This window comes from Varroa destructor, unplaced genomic scaffold, assembly GCF_002443255.2.
Source record: "Varroa destructor unplaced genomic scaffold, Vdes_3.0 BEIS01000005.1, whole genome shotgun sequence".
Classification (NCBI taxonomy): domain Eukaryota; kingdom Metazoa; phylum Arthropoda; class Arachnida; order Mesostigmata; family Varroidae; genus Varroa; species Varroa destructor.
The window spans coordinates 36,565,888-36,584,222 of record NW_019211458.1 but is presented as its reverse complement, the minus strand read 5'-3'; the positions used below and the strand labels follow the sequence as shown (position 1 = coordinate 36,584,222).

At 37.4% G+C, this 18,335-nt stretch overlaps 2 protein-coding genes across 15 annotated transcripts in view; one reads left to right on the top strand and one right to left on the bottom strand.

Moving 5' to 3' along the window:
- Window positions 1-98: 98 nt before the first annotated feature.
- On the top strand, window positions 99-11,217 carry LOC111251550 (uncharacterized). 13 transcript variants are annotated; one of them, XR_015328642.1, is made up of 11 exons: window positions 99-148; window positions 748-819; window positions 1,924-2,014; window positions 2,650-2,774; window positions 2,996-3,227; window positions 3,514-3,692; window positions 4,015-4,110; window positions 4,461-4,570; window positions 7,370-7,612; window positions 9,348-9,431; window positions 10,550-11,217. XR_015328642.1 is itself a non-coding variant. In XM_086990435.1 (7 exons), the coding sequence occupies exons 1-6, from the start codon at window positions 135-137 to the stop codon at window positions 3,661-3,663; spliced, it is 684 nt and encodes a 227-aa protein (XP_086846561.1). In that variant the 5' UTR covers window positions 99-134; the 3' UTR covers window positions 3,664-3,692; window positions 4,015-4,240. The 13 variants fall into 13 exon arrangements, 8 of the variants coding, with proteins under 8 accessions (XP_086846561.1, XP_086846569.1, XP_086846568.1 ...); XR_015328640.1 differs by having other exon boundaries at window positions 9,348-9,519; XR_015328638.1 differs by having other exon boundaries at window positions 9,348-11,217.
- Window positions 11,218-16,506: 5,289 nt separating this feature from the next.
- The window catches only part of LOC111251595 (carbonic anhydrase 2-like), a 36,855-nt gene continuing 35,026 nt past the window's right edge, over window positions 16,507-18,335 (bottom strand). For both annotated transcript variants that reach the window (XM_086990104.1, XM_022808284.2), the window contains exons 6-7: window positions 18,202-18,288; window positions 16,507-17,829 (exon numbers count right to left, since the gene is read on the bottom strand). In XM_086990104.1, coding sequence (XP_086846230.1) covers window positions 17,737-17,829; window positions 18,202-18,288 — 180 coding nt within the window. In that variant the 3' untranslated portion in view covers window positions 16,507-17,736. The remainder of the gene's footprint in view (window positions 17,830-18,201; window positions 18,289-18,335) is intronic.

The window sequence follows — 18,335 nt, the reverse complement described above, 5'->3', positions numbered from 1 at the left end:
TGCCGCTAATATGCTTTCCCATTTGTTGTACGAGTTCCCCTTTCTACAACAGTCAAACGCCCGGCACTAGACAGAAAAATCTGAGGGAATGAGCGTAATTCAACGGAAGTTTGTTTATCGTGTGTCTGCATTTAATGTTTTGTAGGAGGTTTGTGCTTGTCACTTCGTTCGTTTGAAATAGAGCTTTTAAGGCAAAATGATTTATTTGCTAATTTGGACCGGGTGGCAAGAGAAGATAAACCGTAGAAGAATTCAAAAGAAGTGGCGATCAAACGGAAACAGTTACAATCCGAGTAAAATACAAAAGAACAACTAAAACAAATTCTCTATCTAATCTTAGAAGTGCGAAAGGAGACTGTATTGTGTGAGGGTATTGTGTGTGTAGATCGTATCGCTGCTGGGCGTTTTAGTTATAGCAGTGAATCTTAACTCTAGAAATCACCTTGTGAACACAACATTTACCTTTTCGTTTTCTTCAAAAATAAAATTCCTAAAGTAAGGATAGTCTAAACAATATTTCGTGAGTAGAAAATTCGAAATAGCTGGCATGATCATTAAGGCGAATGCAACCATGCTGACTATATTTTTGTGTTAAAAAGAAAGTCGACGTGGTATTATGACCGTTAGCGACATTTTCTGTACTACGCTTCAAAGCATTTTTGTTACAATTTCTTAGGGCTAGAAACAAACTGTACTATAGAAAGGGCAGTTTGGAAAGTTATCAGTTGATGTTCTTTCTTGATCCAGGTGGAGAGCAATATATCGGGGAATCTTTGATTTTTTTGCAGATTGTGCTCGAACGATGGCAGAAAAGAGCAGGTTAGTACTCGTGATGAAACCACTACAGCTTTAAGATAAATAAAAGTAACTTTCAGACAATAAACGTGATCAGTAACTCAGTTAATCTCAGCTGTAAGTAACAACGTGCATCTATTCATAGAGGCCTCTCTAGAATGGCATGCTGACCAACTTCCACCATAAAAACCCAATAAGGGTAAACCACCATAAAAACACTGGAAAATGCACTATAACGAAAAAATTGACAAGACCAGAATTAACAAGAAACACGCATACATTACTGGGTACAGAACGTGTTGACTTGAAGACTACAATAATATCAGTGTTAGTACAATTGTAAATTAGAAGATAACAGATACTATCATTCCTCTTAGTAACGACTGATTTTTAAAGCAGTCCGATAGAACAGCGTGAAATATCGAAAGTCAGCCATCCTTAATGCAATGTGTAACAGTTTAGGGTGTAAAACTCAAAACGTAAATTCAGTTCTATTAGATACATTAATACTAACGCAATGTCCGTACATAATTGCTCTCTTGTATTTATATTGTTTTAAATTTTATTTAGGCCTTATTAATACCGTAAACACAGTGGACTTAGCCTCTGAGTCGTAGACCTTGACCTCATATTGCACTCAAAAAAATATACTATCGACTAGAGCACAATTGATACTCAATAAAATTTTATTTATTAAGGTCCAGCTATATTTATTATTACAATATATTTCGAAGTACTTTCAGTTTTTGTCATATTGCACACAAATTCGATTCATTGCAAAATAAGCTAGATCATTGAATCTGAATGCCAAAGGGGCTCATTTGTATAGCCACGATATAAACAATTAAGGCACCGTTGTTTCGGTTTAGGATCCACAGATTCGGCATTCGGCGGGATCCAAGAGTTAGATGTAAACGTTGTTTACCTGTATACATTTATTCCGTACATTTGTATATTTGTTCAAATTGTAGTACTTTGTTTTATCAATGCAAATTGTTAGTGTTGTCTGCGAAGTCTGTTGTTATTAATAATCTGTTCTCACTGAAGAAAACCAGCTTAGGCTACGATGAATTTTTAAATTCGTATCATTTCATTTATCTATGTCATATGCACGTGGGTAAATTACAGTTACAAAATGCTCGGCAATCCTGCTAAATTATGCTCAATGATGCAGGAGTCGATTTCTCTATCCGCCTCCAACAGTGTTAGCATCAAAGAGGTATGATTTTAAGCTAACTTTAACCAATACTAAACCCATTTTTATTCAGTACTGTTATTTTATACGTTTGTTATTTTGTAACGCGTTACATCCAAAATGTTAATTTTGGTTGATGGAGCCCTCATACTTAAGTTATGCTTCCGTGAAAAGTCTTCTCTGTTGTTTTTGCCTTTTGAATTCCAACATGTGATCATGACCTCGCTGGTATTCGACATTATAATTCCCACCCTTGAAACGTTTGTACCATTCGCATACTGTGTTTTCGTTTAAAACTTTCATGCCTATTGTCTTCATTGCTTTTTGAGGAATTTCAACAGCATTGTGATCTTTGATGAACAAGCACACCGAATGTTAATTTGGGAAAAATTATTTTTTTTCTGCAATAATTTCAACCGATTCTTACTCACAGGTTGAAACTGGAGTACTTATTTATTCCATTTATAATCATGTTAGCTAACGGCGTATAGTTCGAAAGTTATCCAATTTCGAAGTCTGCCGAGTTCGCGTGTAACATATATTGCGTGTATATATATACACTGTTATGTTATGTTAATCAATAAAATTTATATAAAGAGCTATTATTTGCTAAGGTATTAAGTTGTTCTCGTAGATAACGTTTGTATTAATTGGTTTAGGTGCGCATGATGATAGAAAGCTTAAACGAAGGCGTATGGTCGAAAAAGGAAATTATTGATCTTTTTACAAAAAGTCCGCAGAAAATTTTCGTGCTTCATGGTGATCACCTATTTCTTAAAAAAAGGTATGTATTGTTGGAGTTTAAAAACCTATGATTCTCCTCGATCAGCCAAACGTTGACTTCAACCTCGGAAAAGTGCTTATTTAACTTACTTGATGATTCCCTTGACCAATTAACTTTATCTAATACTTGAGGCAGTTGAAATTGTAGATGCGCAATAAAGTTGTAATAAACGACGTACGAGAAACGATTTGTCGCAATCAAATCCTGTTTATTGTCTTTAGTTGCGAAAAAGTGAGCAAAGCCGGAAAAGCGGAAGTGTCAGACTCGAACGCGTCTTGCGTTCTTGAACGTTTTCCTGTTGTCACGGAAACAGCAGAAAAAGAAGTTAGCGAAGGCGTTGAGAGTTGTGACCTTTGCGAAAATGTCGCCGCCAAGGCTGATGAACTGTACCGCAGGATTGGCGTCTTGGAACGACATATTGCACAAAAACTAGAACTTTTAAAACTAAAGCAGGTACAAAATAATGGATAAATGTGTCAATGCTACACGTAAAATACTGTGCTACTATTTCGTCTTTCGGTCTTAAATTTTTGTGTAAATAAACAGTTGATTTATGTTTGAACAGCAAACCCCTACGAAAAGCAAAACGATTATAGTATAGCCCAGTGCCTTGTCTCGGAAGTTTTATCAACTACGCAAAAGCTTCAGTGTAGTCAGGGTAAAGATAATTAGTTTTTATGGGTCGCTAACGTACTTTGGACAATTATGACATTCAAAAATTGTTGGTTTATTCGAGCAGCGTAGTGTACGACACTTGCGGAGAACCATAAAATCTAGTCGAGCAGCAGTTGATCCTTATACATACGATGATGTGAGACCGTTGTCGACAACAGATTGCTCCACCGCAAGACGCCCTGGCACGTCTCATTCTCCTATTTCTGGAAAATAGTCTTTGCTCGGCGTCGAAAGCTAAAAATAGTAAGTGTGCTCCGTTTATTGTATTTACCATGTTTAACATGTCGTTAGTATGACAAGTCAATTAATTTATGTTGGAATTAACTTAACCAACCTTCATCTCCACAAATGCTACATGGCAGTGAATCTAGACATTCAAACCTCTGTGATGACCATCAATAGAGGTTTCTCTTAGTGTGCTGGAATAGCTTGTCCTATTCGTGCCCTTTGCGTTCTATTTCTGCAAGTTACGTTTTGATATTGATGCCTCTGATACATGTAGTAGTGTTTTTGTTTATTTTTTTTTTGCTCCCTTTCATGTAAATCGCGACCTTTGCTAAATTAGGAATGGCGAAAAACGGGAAGGTTGGTTGGCGAAACCGCAATCAGTCGAGAACTGGAATACACTGTCTTCGATGCGATGTCCGCACCTGAATTACTGGCTAGTTTTTTTAATTTGTAATTTTTATGAATGTGTAAAATATAAATTCAGTTTAGTGCATAGTGAATATCTATGAAATAATGTAGAAGTAAATAAAAACGTTTATGTCTTTGAATCGTTCTCCTTAAAATTGTCGCTTGTTTTTCACATATGTAAACATATGTAATATGGCATTATTTAGAAATAGGAAGCTTGTCTACCAATTCTATAATTAGTCTAGTGAACGGCGTGTATTTGAGGTCGTCGAGATATGACGTTGATGGACACGATATAAGAACGATAAAATTAGCAAATACTTAATTGTTTACTTACTTATTTACTATAAATACTTAATTTGTTAACGTTTCAAGAAATTTGAGCGTACGAGACGGCTCGCATGTGCCCTTTGAACTTAAAGAGACCCTGTTCTTCCGAGAATTATTGGATACGCTATCCCATCAAGCATATTATAACAAAGCAGGTATTATTTTACGCAAGCAAGTTTTCGAAATTGATACAAAAAACTGAAAATCAGTGTCGTCTCAACAAAGACCTTAAATAGGATTTTGAATTTATCGGTTTCAGTCAGGTCATTGAAGATAGATCTTTTTCGTAGTGTGTCACCACTGTAGTAAAAGTAAAAGTGAAAGAATTGCTTTGAGAATTTCGTGTACATGTTGCCACCTAGATCAGGCGCGAACATGACGTAAAATGGTGGGGATCTACAAAAGGTAGCTTTTTTTATTTATTTAATTCTGTAAGATATTTCGAACGAGAACATTCATTCTTGTCAAAGCTCATCAGATATGATAAGTATGTTAGATGTAATAGCAGAATTTCCACGATTACGTAATTTTGGCTTAACCGATTTTTTTCCTGATTAAAAACAATCGAGATACCTTATTCAGTTACTAACCCAAACGGCTCATCATTAGTTATATACACTGTGTTAAACTCATCGAAACTTTGATACTAACAAATCATTTTTGCTTAACTCGCATTAGTTCCAAGCGTCGCCTACGAGCGAACACAATATTGTTTTCTTTTATTAATACAAATTATGGACTGCCATTCATTGAATTTGCCTTTCTTGAACTTGTGGCTGGCTCGTAGCCTATGTAACCTATATGTTGGATCAGCCCGGATACGAACTGTGTGGTGTCTGTTACTACAGAGGATATTTGAAGAGTACCCAAGGCATAACTGAACTTTTTCAGTCCCTCGTCGAAACCCACAAAAGGCAGATATACGTTAGTAGGTGTACGCGTTAGCCATATGCCATGTCTCTTATCAGCGATTATGGGCTCGTAACTTGGTAGTTTTTCCATGCCATTTATGGGGCAGTACGATAACAGTATCCCGTGGCAACTATTTGCCGACCCTGGAATTTGAACCAATGGTGGCCGATGCTCCTGGTTATCAGGGTGACGGACTTCGAGAGTATTAACAACCCAGATAGCTCCACTCGCTTCTCCGATGTTGGTAAACGTCAACCGACAAAAATGAAAATTGAATGAATAAATCTAAAATGATTTCAGATTGTCGGTTCTACCGTAGTGGCAATCCTGCAGATGATGTCAGGTATACAGGTGAAGTAAAGCTTTCTTTTGAAATGAAGTAGCAGGTGAAGTAATTCTGGATTAACTCTGTATAGACATCGCCCTTAACGAAGAAATCATTCAGGAAATCGTGCGCCGCGATGGCAGATTCCCTCTATCCTTTTAAAATGAAAGAGGTACCTATCTATACTTTTAACTAAACAAATATATACATAAGCTATGTAGTTCTTCGCTTACCAAAAATACGCTTAAATACGAGCTGAGCTTGGATCAGTTGGACGACATATTTTTGTCTTTACACTTTTTAGTGGAAGTGGCGTATCTAAACTGGGCTAAAAATGATAGAAAAGCACTATACTGGGTTAGCCGCTACATTCCGCGCCTGCGAATTCCACTCCGATTCAGTAGGACTAGTCACCTCTGGCTTTGGGTATTCATCGGAAGCGTTTTATGTAAAGCATGTGTAAACTATGTAGCGTCTGCTGCTCACGTATCAAAAAGATGTACTTTTCAAATTGTACGAAAATAGTGACATGTATCACACTGAGGTGTAAGAATGGATGTCCACGTTGTAACTTCTTCAGATAAATCTGATATGAATTCAGAAAGCAAGGGAGCTAGGCTTTTTCATACGATTACTCTATTACAAATTACGAAAATGTATTTACGCTCGAAAAAGGGTTGCCTGTTTTGTTTCTTGCCACTTTTTCTTCTGTATGTTAGCGCCGCAAAAGATACAAAAAAAGTTAGTTGATTTTTTTGTATCGCACAGCACAGTAGCGAATTATCAACTCCTATCGAAAGCTGAGTGCAGCCTATGACTTAGACTAGATGAACCTAGGGCAATTGTATGTTTGATTATGTACACAGCCATCTTAGTAACTAGAACTAACCTGTCTGTAATTATCTATTATACAATTAAGAGGATGCGTTAAGTTTTGGTTTTGCTTTCTTGAAATAGCATATATGTAGGATACAATGGTTTTCAATGGGAAGTTTGTAAAGTTGTTGTTTTTTTTGGGGGGTGTTAAAATATATATGCGTGATACGTTTTCATTATACTCGCCTTAAATGAGACTTTGTACAAGAGCAATTTTCACCGAAAGGGCCCCCTTTCTTCCGCCCTTCTCTATATGCACCCTATTTTCACCTTGTTATCATCAGTCTTGCTCTTTATTCCCTTCTGCAGCTCTGGCTGGCTGAAGGGAATGCAAAATAAGTCTTGATTTTCCCCGGATGCTGATAAATAGGCATATTGTACTGCCATTTACACTGGTCCAGCGTAATTGTACGACGAGATTATGTTAGTAATTCAAATAAATTTTCATTTATGAATCGAACGCGCGACAGTCCCTTATGCGTTGCGCAGGTCTTCGTTGATGACTGCTATAATCACCATGCCTGAATATTGCCTATTTAACGATTGCTGTGAAGATCAATTAACCCAGATAAGAAATTTGCCATTTTTTTTCTATAAAGGGGGCATGAAGTGAATTCGAATAGATACTTACGCAAGCAACGCACAAAGATACTTAATTTCGATCTTTAGTAATTATATCTTTATTAAAATCACGAGCTTGCTAAACTCTACAACTGTTATAGAAGTGTAAAAAAATAGTAACAATAAGACTGATAATCAATACGTATTAATAGAAACAGCTAGCTGAAATCGATACTTCAGCAAGTGTTTGTAATAACAAATTATCGTATGCTTTTTGCAGAGTCGAAGGAAGAGACAATCTGAGTGGGAAAAATGAATGAGAACTTAATGCGTCAAGAGAAGCACAAGTTTACTGGGCAGCTTGTTGCGCAATTGGAGGAGCCGATTGGCTTGAAAAATCTCATTGCTGGAGGTGGTGTGCGACGACTTCTGCAAGTGGTGGCAGTTGCTTCATGGTTTGGGGAAATCCTGGGAAAGCACACTCCATCTACGTACGACTACGCTGGCATTACCTCAAATCTACGTATGATATATGTGATATTTAGATTGTGTTCGAATGCAAAACGCATACACATACAAATGATTACTAGCAAACTTCAACATTGTCGGCTGAAGCAGGGAACGTTTTCGCTACCTATCCTTTAGCCGATAGAGAAGTATCAGCAAAGATTCTCGATGTTGTATGCCAAATATACACTTTTAAGAAAACTTTGTAAAGACTAAAACAGTATATCGAAGTCTGTCGGACCTGGTCGTCATAGCGGCAACTATTATGTTATGTATTAAACTATACCCAATCATTTTAGTTTGGCATGCCTTGTTAATACGTGATGAGAAGCACGTTCCGTACCTGCTGGTTGCATCAAACGTAGCACTTGATGCCGCTTACGGCTCATGATGCAGTATTGCCATCTCAGTCACGAAAATGACGGACGAAAACTCCGAGCTAAAGGCAGATGTGAAAAAGCTACGATATAAACTGCACGACTTTCGTGTCACAGACTTGATATTTAGGCAAACACAAAATATTCACTCGAAGTCTAACGTGTGAGATTTCACATAGCTCATAGATGAACTAATTGTTGGTAAAAAAAAATCTCTAAGGTATTTTGGTCCTCGAGGAGCTCATTTGTACAAGAAATGCGTATGTTTATATATTAAACCACTTTACAAATAGAACATATAATATGTTGTATATGGGCGTCTTCCTTGCATTAGGAGCCTGCAATAAAGCAGCCATAAGCTGCTTATGCAATCCTGTGAAAGACAAGTCGATAGCCCAATTCGGCCAAGCAGGTCAAGAACAGACGAAAAAGTCCTGGTGCATTAAAAACGAATATATATATTTAAGACTCAGGATTATCGATTGAGATTGTCTGCCTGATGTCTTGATAACTTGCTACATTTGAACGAAGCCAGACACAAAGGTCTCTGGCGGCTTTGCCTTGAGTGTGGCGTGAAGAAAATCATCGATTCATCGTCATCCTACGAAGTATGAATTTTTAAATCAATATGCTGAAGAAGGAAAGCAGGAGCGTAAATGGATACGATTTATGCAGCGTCGGATGTTTAAGAAGCTATTTACAAGATGTTCGTAGTGTGCGTAAAAGTGGCATATACATTTCTTTACAAGGCTTCAGCATAAGTCCGCTCGGCAAATTATTTATCCAAAAGGAAAAACTTTTTTTACTTTGGCCAAAATGATAGAATAGTCTCGAACATTATTGTGTAAATAGTTGTTATGTAAACTATTTTTCTTGATGGCGTCTTAGCAATTGTTTTATCAAAGGGGTCGGATACCATTGGGCAAAGTTGTTTTTATTTAATCCTAATACATCATGTAACTAACCCCTTTCATTTAGCAAGATACCATTTATGTGATAGACGAGTCTGTTTGGCAATGATCTGGGAGATGAAACATTAATAAACTCAGACTTGTAACGCTGTATAGTCTTGAGGGGACATGGCAACAGCTTTTCATCCGGTTATGTCACCTTTGGTCTTAAAGGGCAGGTAAACTATAAATAGGCCATCGAAACTGATTAACAACAGTCTGAAGCTTTTCTCCCACCTTAGGTATATTTTAGTGTGTAAGATTAGTTCAGGAAATACTTGTACAAGATTTGCAAGCCTATAAGCTAAAAAGCTTCTCTTTATGGGTAGTTTAATTAAATCAGAGGTAACTTCTCTCTAACTCTTCACTATACAATACCGAATTCCACCGCCCTACTTTTCATTTGCATTTGTTTGCATTACAGACTGAGCATGCAAGCTTCGGGCTTGTATTTGAGTCGATCGCTGCTTGCGGTGGCATTAACATCGTCACATTGGGTCCAAAAACGGTACGTGACGGAAGGACGTCTACCGGCGGTTCTACAAGCAACACTCGAGCTACTTAGTTTAGGCTGTTTCTACAGGTCGTAATTACTCGTATGTAAATAAATTTTCTGTCTATATGGTCTAGGCCAGAATAATACAGTTTGTTAATTCGGGGCTTGAAAATATTACTACTGCTACTTTTCCTCTGGCTTGCCTAAGAAATCTAACCGTTATCATTGCATCTTACGCATTTTGCTTACTTCATTATGTAGGACTTCCTGCATTGATCCGCCTAAAGCAGTCGGCACTGGTAATGGTCGGTAATCACCGAAATCGCAACTTTTGTCTACAAGAGCTATCACACCTCTCCTAAAAAGCTTTATTAAGATGGAGTTTGTACAGGATCTGGAATAGGTGTTAGGATTTCATTTTATTGTACAGTTTAGTATTCCATCATCAGTACTCATATCACTGACTTCGCAAATAAGCTTGAGTAAACTAGATATACCAATCTTAATACTTAAAAGGCTATCTATTCCCGAGCAATTCGTAAGGATTTTAGTATCGTCGATGTCCGGACTGGCAGCAGTTTTTTTGCAACATTGACGAAATTACCACTTGGGCTTGATTATTAGATCAATGTTCCTAACTTCGAAGCCATTAATGATAACTCATGACGTAACGGTTTATTCTGTTCTTTAACTTAATAAGCTTAATTGTGTTTTGCGCCTTGAGGTCTTGTACTTGCCAGCATGTTGTGAGCTTATTTCACATGATGCACACAAGATGATTTTTCTTTTAACCTAAATTGCGCAACAAATGACCAGTGATCTTTTTCCTGATATCTATGCTTTAACCAGACTATCGTGGCTCGGTCCTCTCTAGGTACATTAGTTTTCTTGTAATATTTTACTCTTTGTATCAGGCAGTGTTCCAGCGAATTAAATTGTTTAATTGAGTGTCACGTTTATGCTATGTCGCCGAAGCCTTAAGGGTTCCCTGACAAAGCCAGCCGCAGATATGGGAGTGGCTTACTGGGTAAGCTGAATATAGATGAAGCAGCTTAGCGTCATCCGACAAAATATAGATCTAGTATAGTTTGTTTTTTATTGAGTCTTACGTAAAACTTTTTTCGTTTTAGTTGTCGCCTAACCTTCACAAGGCAACTCGATTAGAAGAATAAGGAATCTGCTCGTACATTAGTTAATTATCTAACTCATCAAATTCTCTATAGTAGCCCTAAATGCTCAGTCATTGTTTCGGTGTATCCCCTGCAAACGCTATCATAAATTTGCCGCAGGAAGGTTCAACGACGGTGGATAGCTTGCTGGGTAATGTATTTGCCGCTATTCCTAGGGAGACGTTGTGGTTTAGGTTCGAACCTGGGCATCGACAGACAAATTTCGTTTCGTGCTGGGAGTCAGCCGTCTGATGGAAGGCGATGGCCTTGCACACCTGCGTCGTCACAGCTGCACTAGGCACACACGAAGTTGACTAGATAATGAGCAGCAGTTGCGCTGGATTAAGGAAGACCTACAGCGGTGATCAACTGGAAGCTCATGAGTGCAATTAATCCTTTAGCTATTTTACGCTAAATGTTTGCAGTACACGTCAAGTAAGCATTGCTAACGGGGTAAAGTGTTATAAATAGTAATATCACATAATCTAGAGTGATAATGAGAAAAAAGTGATTTCTGTGAAAATACAAAGTCACGCTCATGGAAGGCCAAATTGATTTTCTACGAGCGTCTTGTAAAGGAAAGTGGTGAAAATAAATGTATTTTGCTGTGTTTTACAATAGCTTTTAAACCGTCTGGCCTCTTTGTTTTCTTCTTGGAAAAAGTGGTCCCTACCTTTAGTATGCTTTGTAATAATATCAGCAAATAATTTGACTACGAAACGACTATTCATTAAATAGGCCGAGTCGCATGTCTGTGTGGAAAAAATCATCCATTATAGTTTTTGTAAGTGAAGCCTATCTAAGCATTTCGTCCGCCCCATAAGGCTTTAACAGAGTGAATATAGTCGTTAGCTTTGCAATGATACTCGTTGTACTCAGCCATTTTGATGTTAAAAAATCAATTCAAATTCAATTTTTTACTGATACTAGTAGAAATTTTTAACCAATGTCTTCACTGGATGTTAAGCTAAATAGCATACTCTGCTACAAGGAGATACTCTCGTATTCTCGCTCGAGGCACCAGTTCGCGCATCATCATATATCTTTCCTTAAGTTCTATTGGCTTTCTTGATATATTTTTACTTTGACTTGTAACAATTCTTGTTTAATTTTAAAGTTGGTTTAATTTTGAAAAAAGCTTTCCGTGCTAATATATATATTAATATTCTCGTCAATAAGGGTCCGCTCTTGATCTATGCTATTATTACATTCCGATTCTTTTCTACTATCCAAGCTTGATGTCTGTTCGGCATTTTTATAAGATATTGATGATACACTGGCACCGTTTAGCGCGTATACTGTAATTTTAGTCTTCTTCTTAGTTATCACGAAAACTTTAAATGTATTGTTAACATTTTTGCTAAGTACTCAGATCTATTTTTATGTAGATATGTTGTTCCATTATGTGCCTGCCTTATTTTGTTTGTTACAACGATCTGCCTATAACAGTGTCTTTCTGTTTTCTTTACGACAAGAGTAAGAACTTGGTAGTTTTTTTCCTTTACATAAAGGAAGGACTCTCTCAAAAATATCGTGTATCTAAAAAATATCGCAAAGTGTCGACAAGATAGCTAAATAGAAATAATTTAGTCTTTTCTTCGTTCATTGAAATTACAATGTGCCTCAATTTGAAGAGACTCATTACGGACTTCAAAGCTGCTACGTCTCCTCTGTTTTCCAGGTCAACCGACTTTCTAACTCTAACAGCATAGAACTCTCTGTCCTCCAAGCGCGTCATCGTTAGCCCCGTCTCGAGTAGAATATGACAGGGGTCCCTCTTCTTTAAATATTTCGGTACTCAATAACGAAGCGTTAATTGTTTTGCAACTGACCCTCGAGAAATAAACACGTAGATTTGATCATACTATATAAATTACACGACTTCAAGAATGGTGTCTATAAATTATGTCCATTCTACTTTGTTTAATAATCGTATATGTTTAATCGGGATACGATAGTCGAGCATATATTTTATTGTCATTTGGCTATACCCAGTTTACTGCTTTTGTACAATCGGCATTTGGTATAGGCCAACTTCGAGCTGGCATTGCATACTCGATGGGTTCCCACCAGTGTCTGTTTAATAACTAAGATCAAAGGAAAAGCTGTGAAGACTTAAAAACGTACACAGCCTTTTCGGACAAAGTGAACCGGGCATATAAAAAGCCAGTTATCAATTTTTATTACTAAATCCACATTTGAAACCTTGATCTGTTTGGTATAAAACACAGATTAAACCATATAGGGATTACGTGAAAATTGATGAATATGTGGAGGTGTGATATAGGTCAGTAAGAGTATCATTATCGTGTGGCGGAAGTATATGTCACCCAAATACCATTTTAATCTCAGGGCAAAGGTTCTTCGGACAGATGTCACCGTGAACGTCAAACCTTGCTCTAAAAAATAATACAATAGCTTCTCTTCTAAAATACATTAACTTAATTTGTCTCCTAATATAAATAAATTTTTTTCGGAAATTCGAAATGGGCACACTTCCCTATTTAGAACTCTGTTTCCGAAAATCAACCTGCTCATTCAATTCGAAAGATACGAACAGTTACATTGTAATACTTGGTCAAGGTCGTCATTTTGTGCTACATATATATATAAGGCTCTAGGACTCTGCCATCATCACGGTTCAGATGCTCAGTTGTTGCTGTAACAGGCACAAAAGAGGCCTAGTGACCGCGCTCTGTCTCCTTCATTGTGGAAATTAGTAAAAATATTTACGCAGATAAAGTGTGCGATACAAAAAGGGTGCGATATGGGTGATTGCCGCAAAAAAATTATATGCCGATGATGATGATGATGATGATGATGATGATGATGACACGCTATCGTTGCCGGTGCTTGTACTAGACTTGTTTCTTGGGATGGTGTCGTTTACTGGAAAACTGAAGTTACCTTGACTAACTTAGCAACGTTAAAGTGGCCTATTGGAAGCAACATAACAATTTTTCACTCTGTTCAGCGAGTATGCGAAAACTGATTGCCACGATACGAATAGGCCAAATCTATACAGGTCTGTTGTGCAATACCTTACTAGCGGCTATTTTTCACTGATGTCGCAATACAGTTGCATTAACGATCATCAAGTAGACTATAAATTTTGCCCTTATATACATATGGGTAGGTGTTGTTATCTATTAGAAATAGGGTGACTCAAAAGTATTTTATTTACGGCTACGGAGTGCACAATTCACTTAAATTTCGAAGATAAGGTTAAGTGGTGCTGCCATTGGCGATACTTGGCCAGGCCTCTGTCATGATGATGAACTACATTCAACAAATTGGTTTCTCTCACGAGTAACAGACGACACATTTCAGGTTAACCTTGTGCGGCAGCTGTGTGTTTTAGTTGTTTAGCTTAATTATACACGATACTTCACTAAAAACGTGTAACGGAATAGTAATTTTTGTTTACCTGTATAATTGTCTTTTTAATCTGAGTCACAAGAGATTCAGTAGGTATAGCATTTTCGATCTGAACTAGGCTTGGACCGATGGGAGTTTTTACGCCGTAGTCGCTCTGATCTCGGCCGAAGGTTACTCGCTTTAGGCAAATACCGAAAAGCAAAACATCACGGAAATTGTGGCACAGAACGAATACGTCTCGCTGTCCGTCTTGATACAACTTTACTTAAAAGGTGCCGAGTTTATTTTATCTACGTATAGAGTATTCAACGAGTCACGCAATCGTGTCGCAAGTCAGAATACCGCTTGAATTTTCGAATACCCTGTAGCCTTATTTTGTTGTCTCATTTATCTGATCAGGCGTTTGCAGAAGGGCACGAAGAAGTTGATCCGTGGGTGGGGTGGGGTGGGGGTTCCGTCGGCACATCGCATTATGGACGAACTCAACTACCCTACAAATAATACTCCTACAACGTCACGAGGACGGTCAGTTGCATCATTTGCTGTTATTAAAGGTTTATGCAGATGCGTACGCTGAGCTTCATTCTGTATACTAAAGCTAGAGCACGTAGCCTATCACTATGAAACAAGTTTCCATATGTTCTCTATGGCGGTATTAATATTATTGTCCACTAAGACTTTTTCCTGATTGTCGAAATATGTGTAAACGACCGCGACTTATGTCGGCGGAAAGCAGCTTATCAATGGATCGATAAGTGAAAATGGGCCAACATTGACCAGTGTAAGTATTCAACGAGGAGCTGTCAAACGGAGGCAAATATAAGGTTTGTATCACTTTTTTTTCTGATGCCTGTAGACACTATTGTCGAATAGTACCTTACCTATATGCAATATGGAGCAATGCCTAACGGCTTCAGCATAAAGACTAGAAACACTCTGCTTTAGCGAAGTATTGAGAAAGAACAGGAACGTGTAGTTAGGGGATTAGCTCCGCCAGACAATGGTTGCTGTATCTTTCGAAGCGATTGAGAAAAGGACGACATAAACTATCGCAAACTACTGTTGTAGTCCCTACGGCGTTCCCAATAGGACAACACTTACAAAATAAATAGTTGACTAAATTAAAGCGTTACATTGGATGCACAAATGTATAAATATTGCAATTTTAATGTAATTTATATTTGTTTATCGAGTACTGAATCCGTCTAAGTAAAATCTCATACAACGCGTAGGCATTGATAAAAAGCGATTAAAAAATATTGCTTGCGTTTATGTTCATCGGAGGGCAAACTCTTGAAAACAGATGTATTATTAAACGTTGTTTAAATTTTATTGCTAATCGAAATTACTGTAGAGGTTCACCGCAAGTAATGTTTGCGCCTTATAATTATGTTGCAGTTTCTTTGGCAGCTCGATACTATTGTTGACTATCAGCACGCTTCCAATTTCGAGGAATACCGTGAGGTTATACACTACAGTGCAAGCGACATGGGTGAAGCACAGGGCATCTTCTCGTTATTTGACGCATCTTTGTCCGTCCAAATAGCTTTTTTCTCACCTATTTTACCGTCATCGCCCTAGACAACTCCGAATAGTAGATCTACATAAACGCAGATCTTTCACGTGAACAATGTACATAGAAAAGGGGTTAAGTTCATTTTTCATATAGCAGCGGAAACTAAGAAAGTCTTCCAACATTCATTGTCATGTTTTTCTAAGTTACAAAGGTGACAGAAATTATCTATTTGTAATCAGTTCTAGCGAACGTAGATTTTCTTGCTACTATGACTCGTCTAATAAATTCTAGCTGGCTGGAAATATCAATCTGTCCTTCCTCTGTTACTCCCTGTTATGTATGCTTTAATTCAACAATATTTTCCTGTTATTAATAGGCTCCCCTGGCCAATTCCCGGGTGACTGTCAACGATTTCTGACCAGTGTATATCTCGTTTGACTTTGGGAGTGTTAGGCAATACCCATGGGTGACGCGGATCTGAGTATCTCTTTGACCGCACTGTCCGTTTAGAACCCAGATCATACGGTGGCAAATGACTAGCCAAAACATGCTCATAAGCCTATCGATTTGAATTCAATTCAGAGAAATAAATCCTGAAATATAAAAGCTCTGTTTTTACGTTAAATATTTATCTTACTCCATTTATTACTTACCAAATAATGGATATTTGGCAATTCTTCTTATTAGAAAAATCCCATCTTGTTTCAATGAAAAATAGAATCCATCTGGTGATAAGCTGGCCCTTTAATAATAAACTCAAAATGTTTACGTTTAAGGGAGCCATTCCATACAGGTGGTTACATGTATATGCTGCTCATTGGGCGTTATCGATCAAAGAAAATCTAAACGACATTTACCACGTTGTCCTTTAAAATGTCTCAACTGAATCATCTAAAGGGGAAAAAAGTATAATATTGAAAAATCTTGTTTTTAGTTATAGGTTCATTTGTGATATTGTGGTGTTGGTTCCGTCGGAACAACAACATTTCGTAACTTTATAAATCTGTAAAAAATGAAACATACGTTTTTTTTTTCTTAGTAGTTTTATTTAAGATTTGAACGTAAATCTCTTTCAACAATGCTTCTCGGTTATTGTAATTACTGTACAGGTATTTCGTATCATGAAACAGGTTAATGCAGATTATCTAAAAGGTAACAAGTAAACGAGGTAGAGTTTTAGGTACATATATTAATAGATGGTACTTTGAGGAAAAGGTAACGTTTAATTTTTAGAAATTAGTCATAAGACGTAACTGCTGTTTCATAGCACTTGAATATTGATTCCAGACACGTTTTGCTTTTTAAAGTCTTTTTTTTTTAAGTTTAAAGCAAAAAAAAACATTTTTTTTGTCTTGTTAGCCAGCCATCTTCTGTACGCATTGTAGTAGTACATTTTTTAGATATCCGAACGTTTCTGGAAAAATTGATGACTTATTCAATGAATCGTTTTATGATCGTTGAATTTAGAACAGAAGTGAAGTTTCCTTATTTCACTCACTGCATCATGAGTTAGCCGAGTCATTTGGAAAAATAGGAAATATATTACACATTTATAAAAGTAGCATGTACGCATCACCCATTCAATCTTTCTAAACAAAAAAACAGGGCGTAGGCCCCGAGTAGCTAAAACCGCAAGTACCTCAACGACAGATAAATTGAATCATTACATAGTAAATTATGGCTAGTGGCTATGCATTACTTCCAAATTTAAATGGCTCCAACATGTTATATGTGTTACTCAAGCGGGAATAACTATAAGCAATCCGATATTCCTCACTTGCTCTAAGTGCTGGGCCTTTGTAAGTAAACCAGCCAAAAAGAGATGCAGCATCAGAAAGAAACAATATCCCAACTGGCCAACAGTATCAGATATCGATATCTTCCCGCAGGATCAATAGGTAAAGCTAACAGTCGTCAGTCTGACGTTCACTACAAGTTAGTTACGCTCGACATATGTGGTTACCATTAATGGTTTAATAGCTATCTAACTAGCTCTAAATACAGCGGGTTTTCGTCATGTCACTACGATAGGCATTCCCACAGCTGGTGTCCCTTTAGTGTTCAATAAATATATTGTTCAATATTATTCAATGCTGTTCCACAACACTTTTCACTTACGATACTTTTGTCCTCTTCAAATTATCTCTTTGGCCGAAGCCGCGCGAATTGGAGGAACCTGAATGGCAATAGAACCCACTTTACATTGTATCTGTAATCAACATTAAATGTAACCTCAAATTATTGACGACTGACTTCAGTAAAGCCGAAACAGTAGAACTGAGGAGACGACAACAGCGAGCGACGGCATCAAACTGGATGATGACCCAGTAAAGAACGATGCACGCACCTGAAAACACCGCAATTTTGAGTTTTTATTTTTCAACTTTGAAGAGGAAGTTAGCTTTCCCAACTTATTCTAGACATTATTAAGTTCTACTTATCAAAAATGGGCTGCGTTTGATTCATAGCATGTTTCCATAAATGACCCCAGTGTTGTCAGAAACGAATTTGGACCCCAAATAGATAGAGGTAAGAAATATCTTTGGTGCATCGAATAGAAAGCGACAGGGACTTCCTAATGAAGGAAATGATTGATAGATGTGCAGCCTTTACGAAAAATTAGCTCGAAACCTTCGCAGCTGACCATATGACGAACATTCTATGAAGTTCAACTATAACTCCACAAGATTACTACAAACAATGCCACACTGTTACTTACCACACGGTTGTTGAGAGGTTGTACTGGCCTGAAGTTGTCAACCAGGGGTTTTTTGTCGGGCAACTGCGTCGATCGGAAGGCTTCAAGCTGTAGAAACGTTAATGAAGCAGATTTGCAAACGAACGTTACATAAA

Coding starts and splice junctions, on each gene's coding strand:
- LOC111251550 (XM_086990435.1), top strand. Junction 820..1,923: donor ACGATGGCAGAAAAGAGCAG/GTTAGTACTCGT, acceptor GGTAAATTACAG/TTACAAAATGCTCGGCAATC. Junction 2,775..2,995: donor CACCTATTTCTTAAAAAAAG/GTATGTATTGTT, acceptor TATTGTCTTTAG/TTGCGAAAAAGTGAGCAAAG.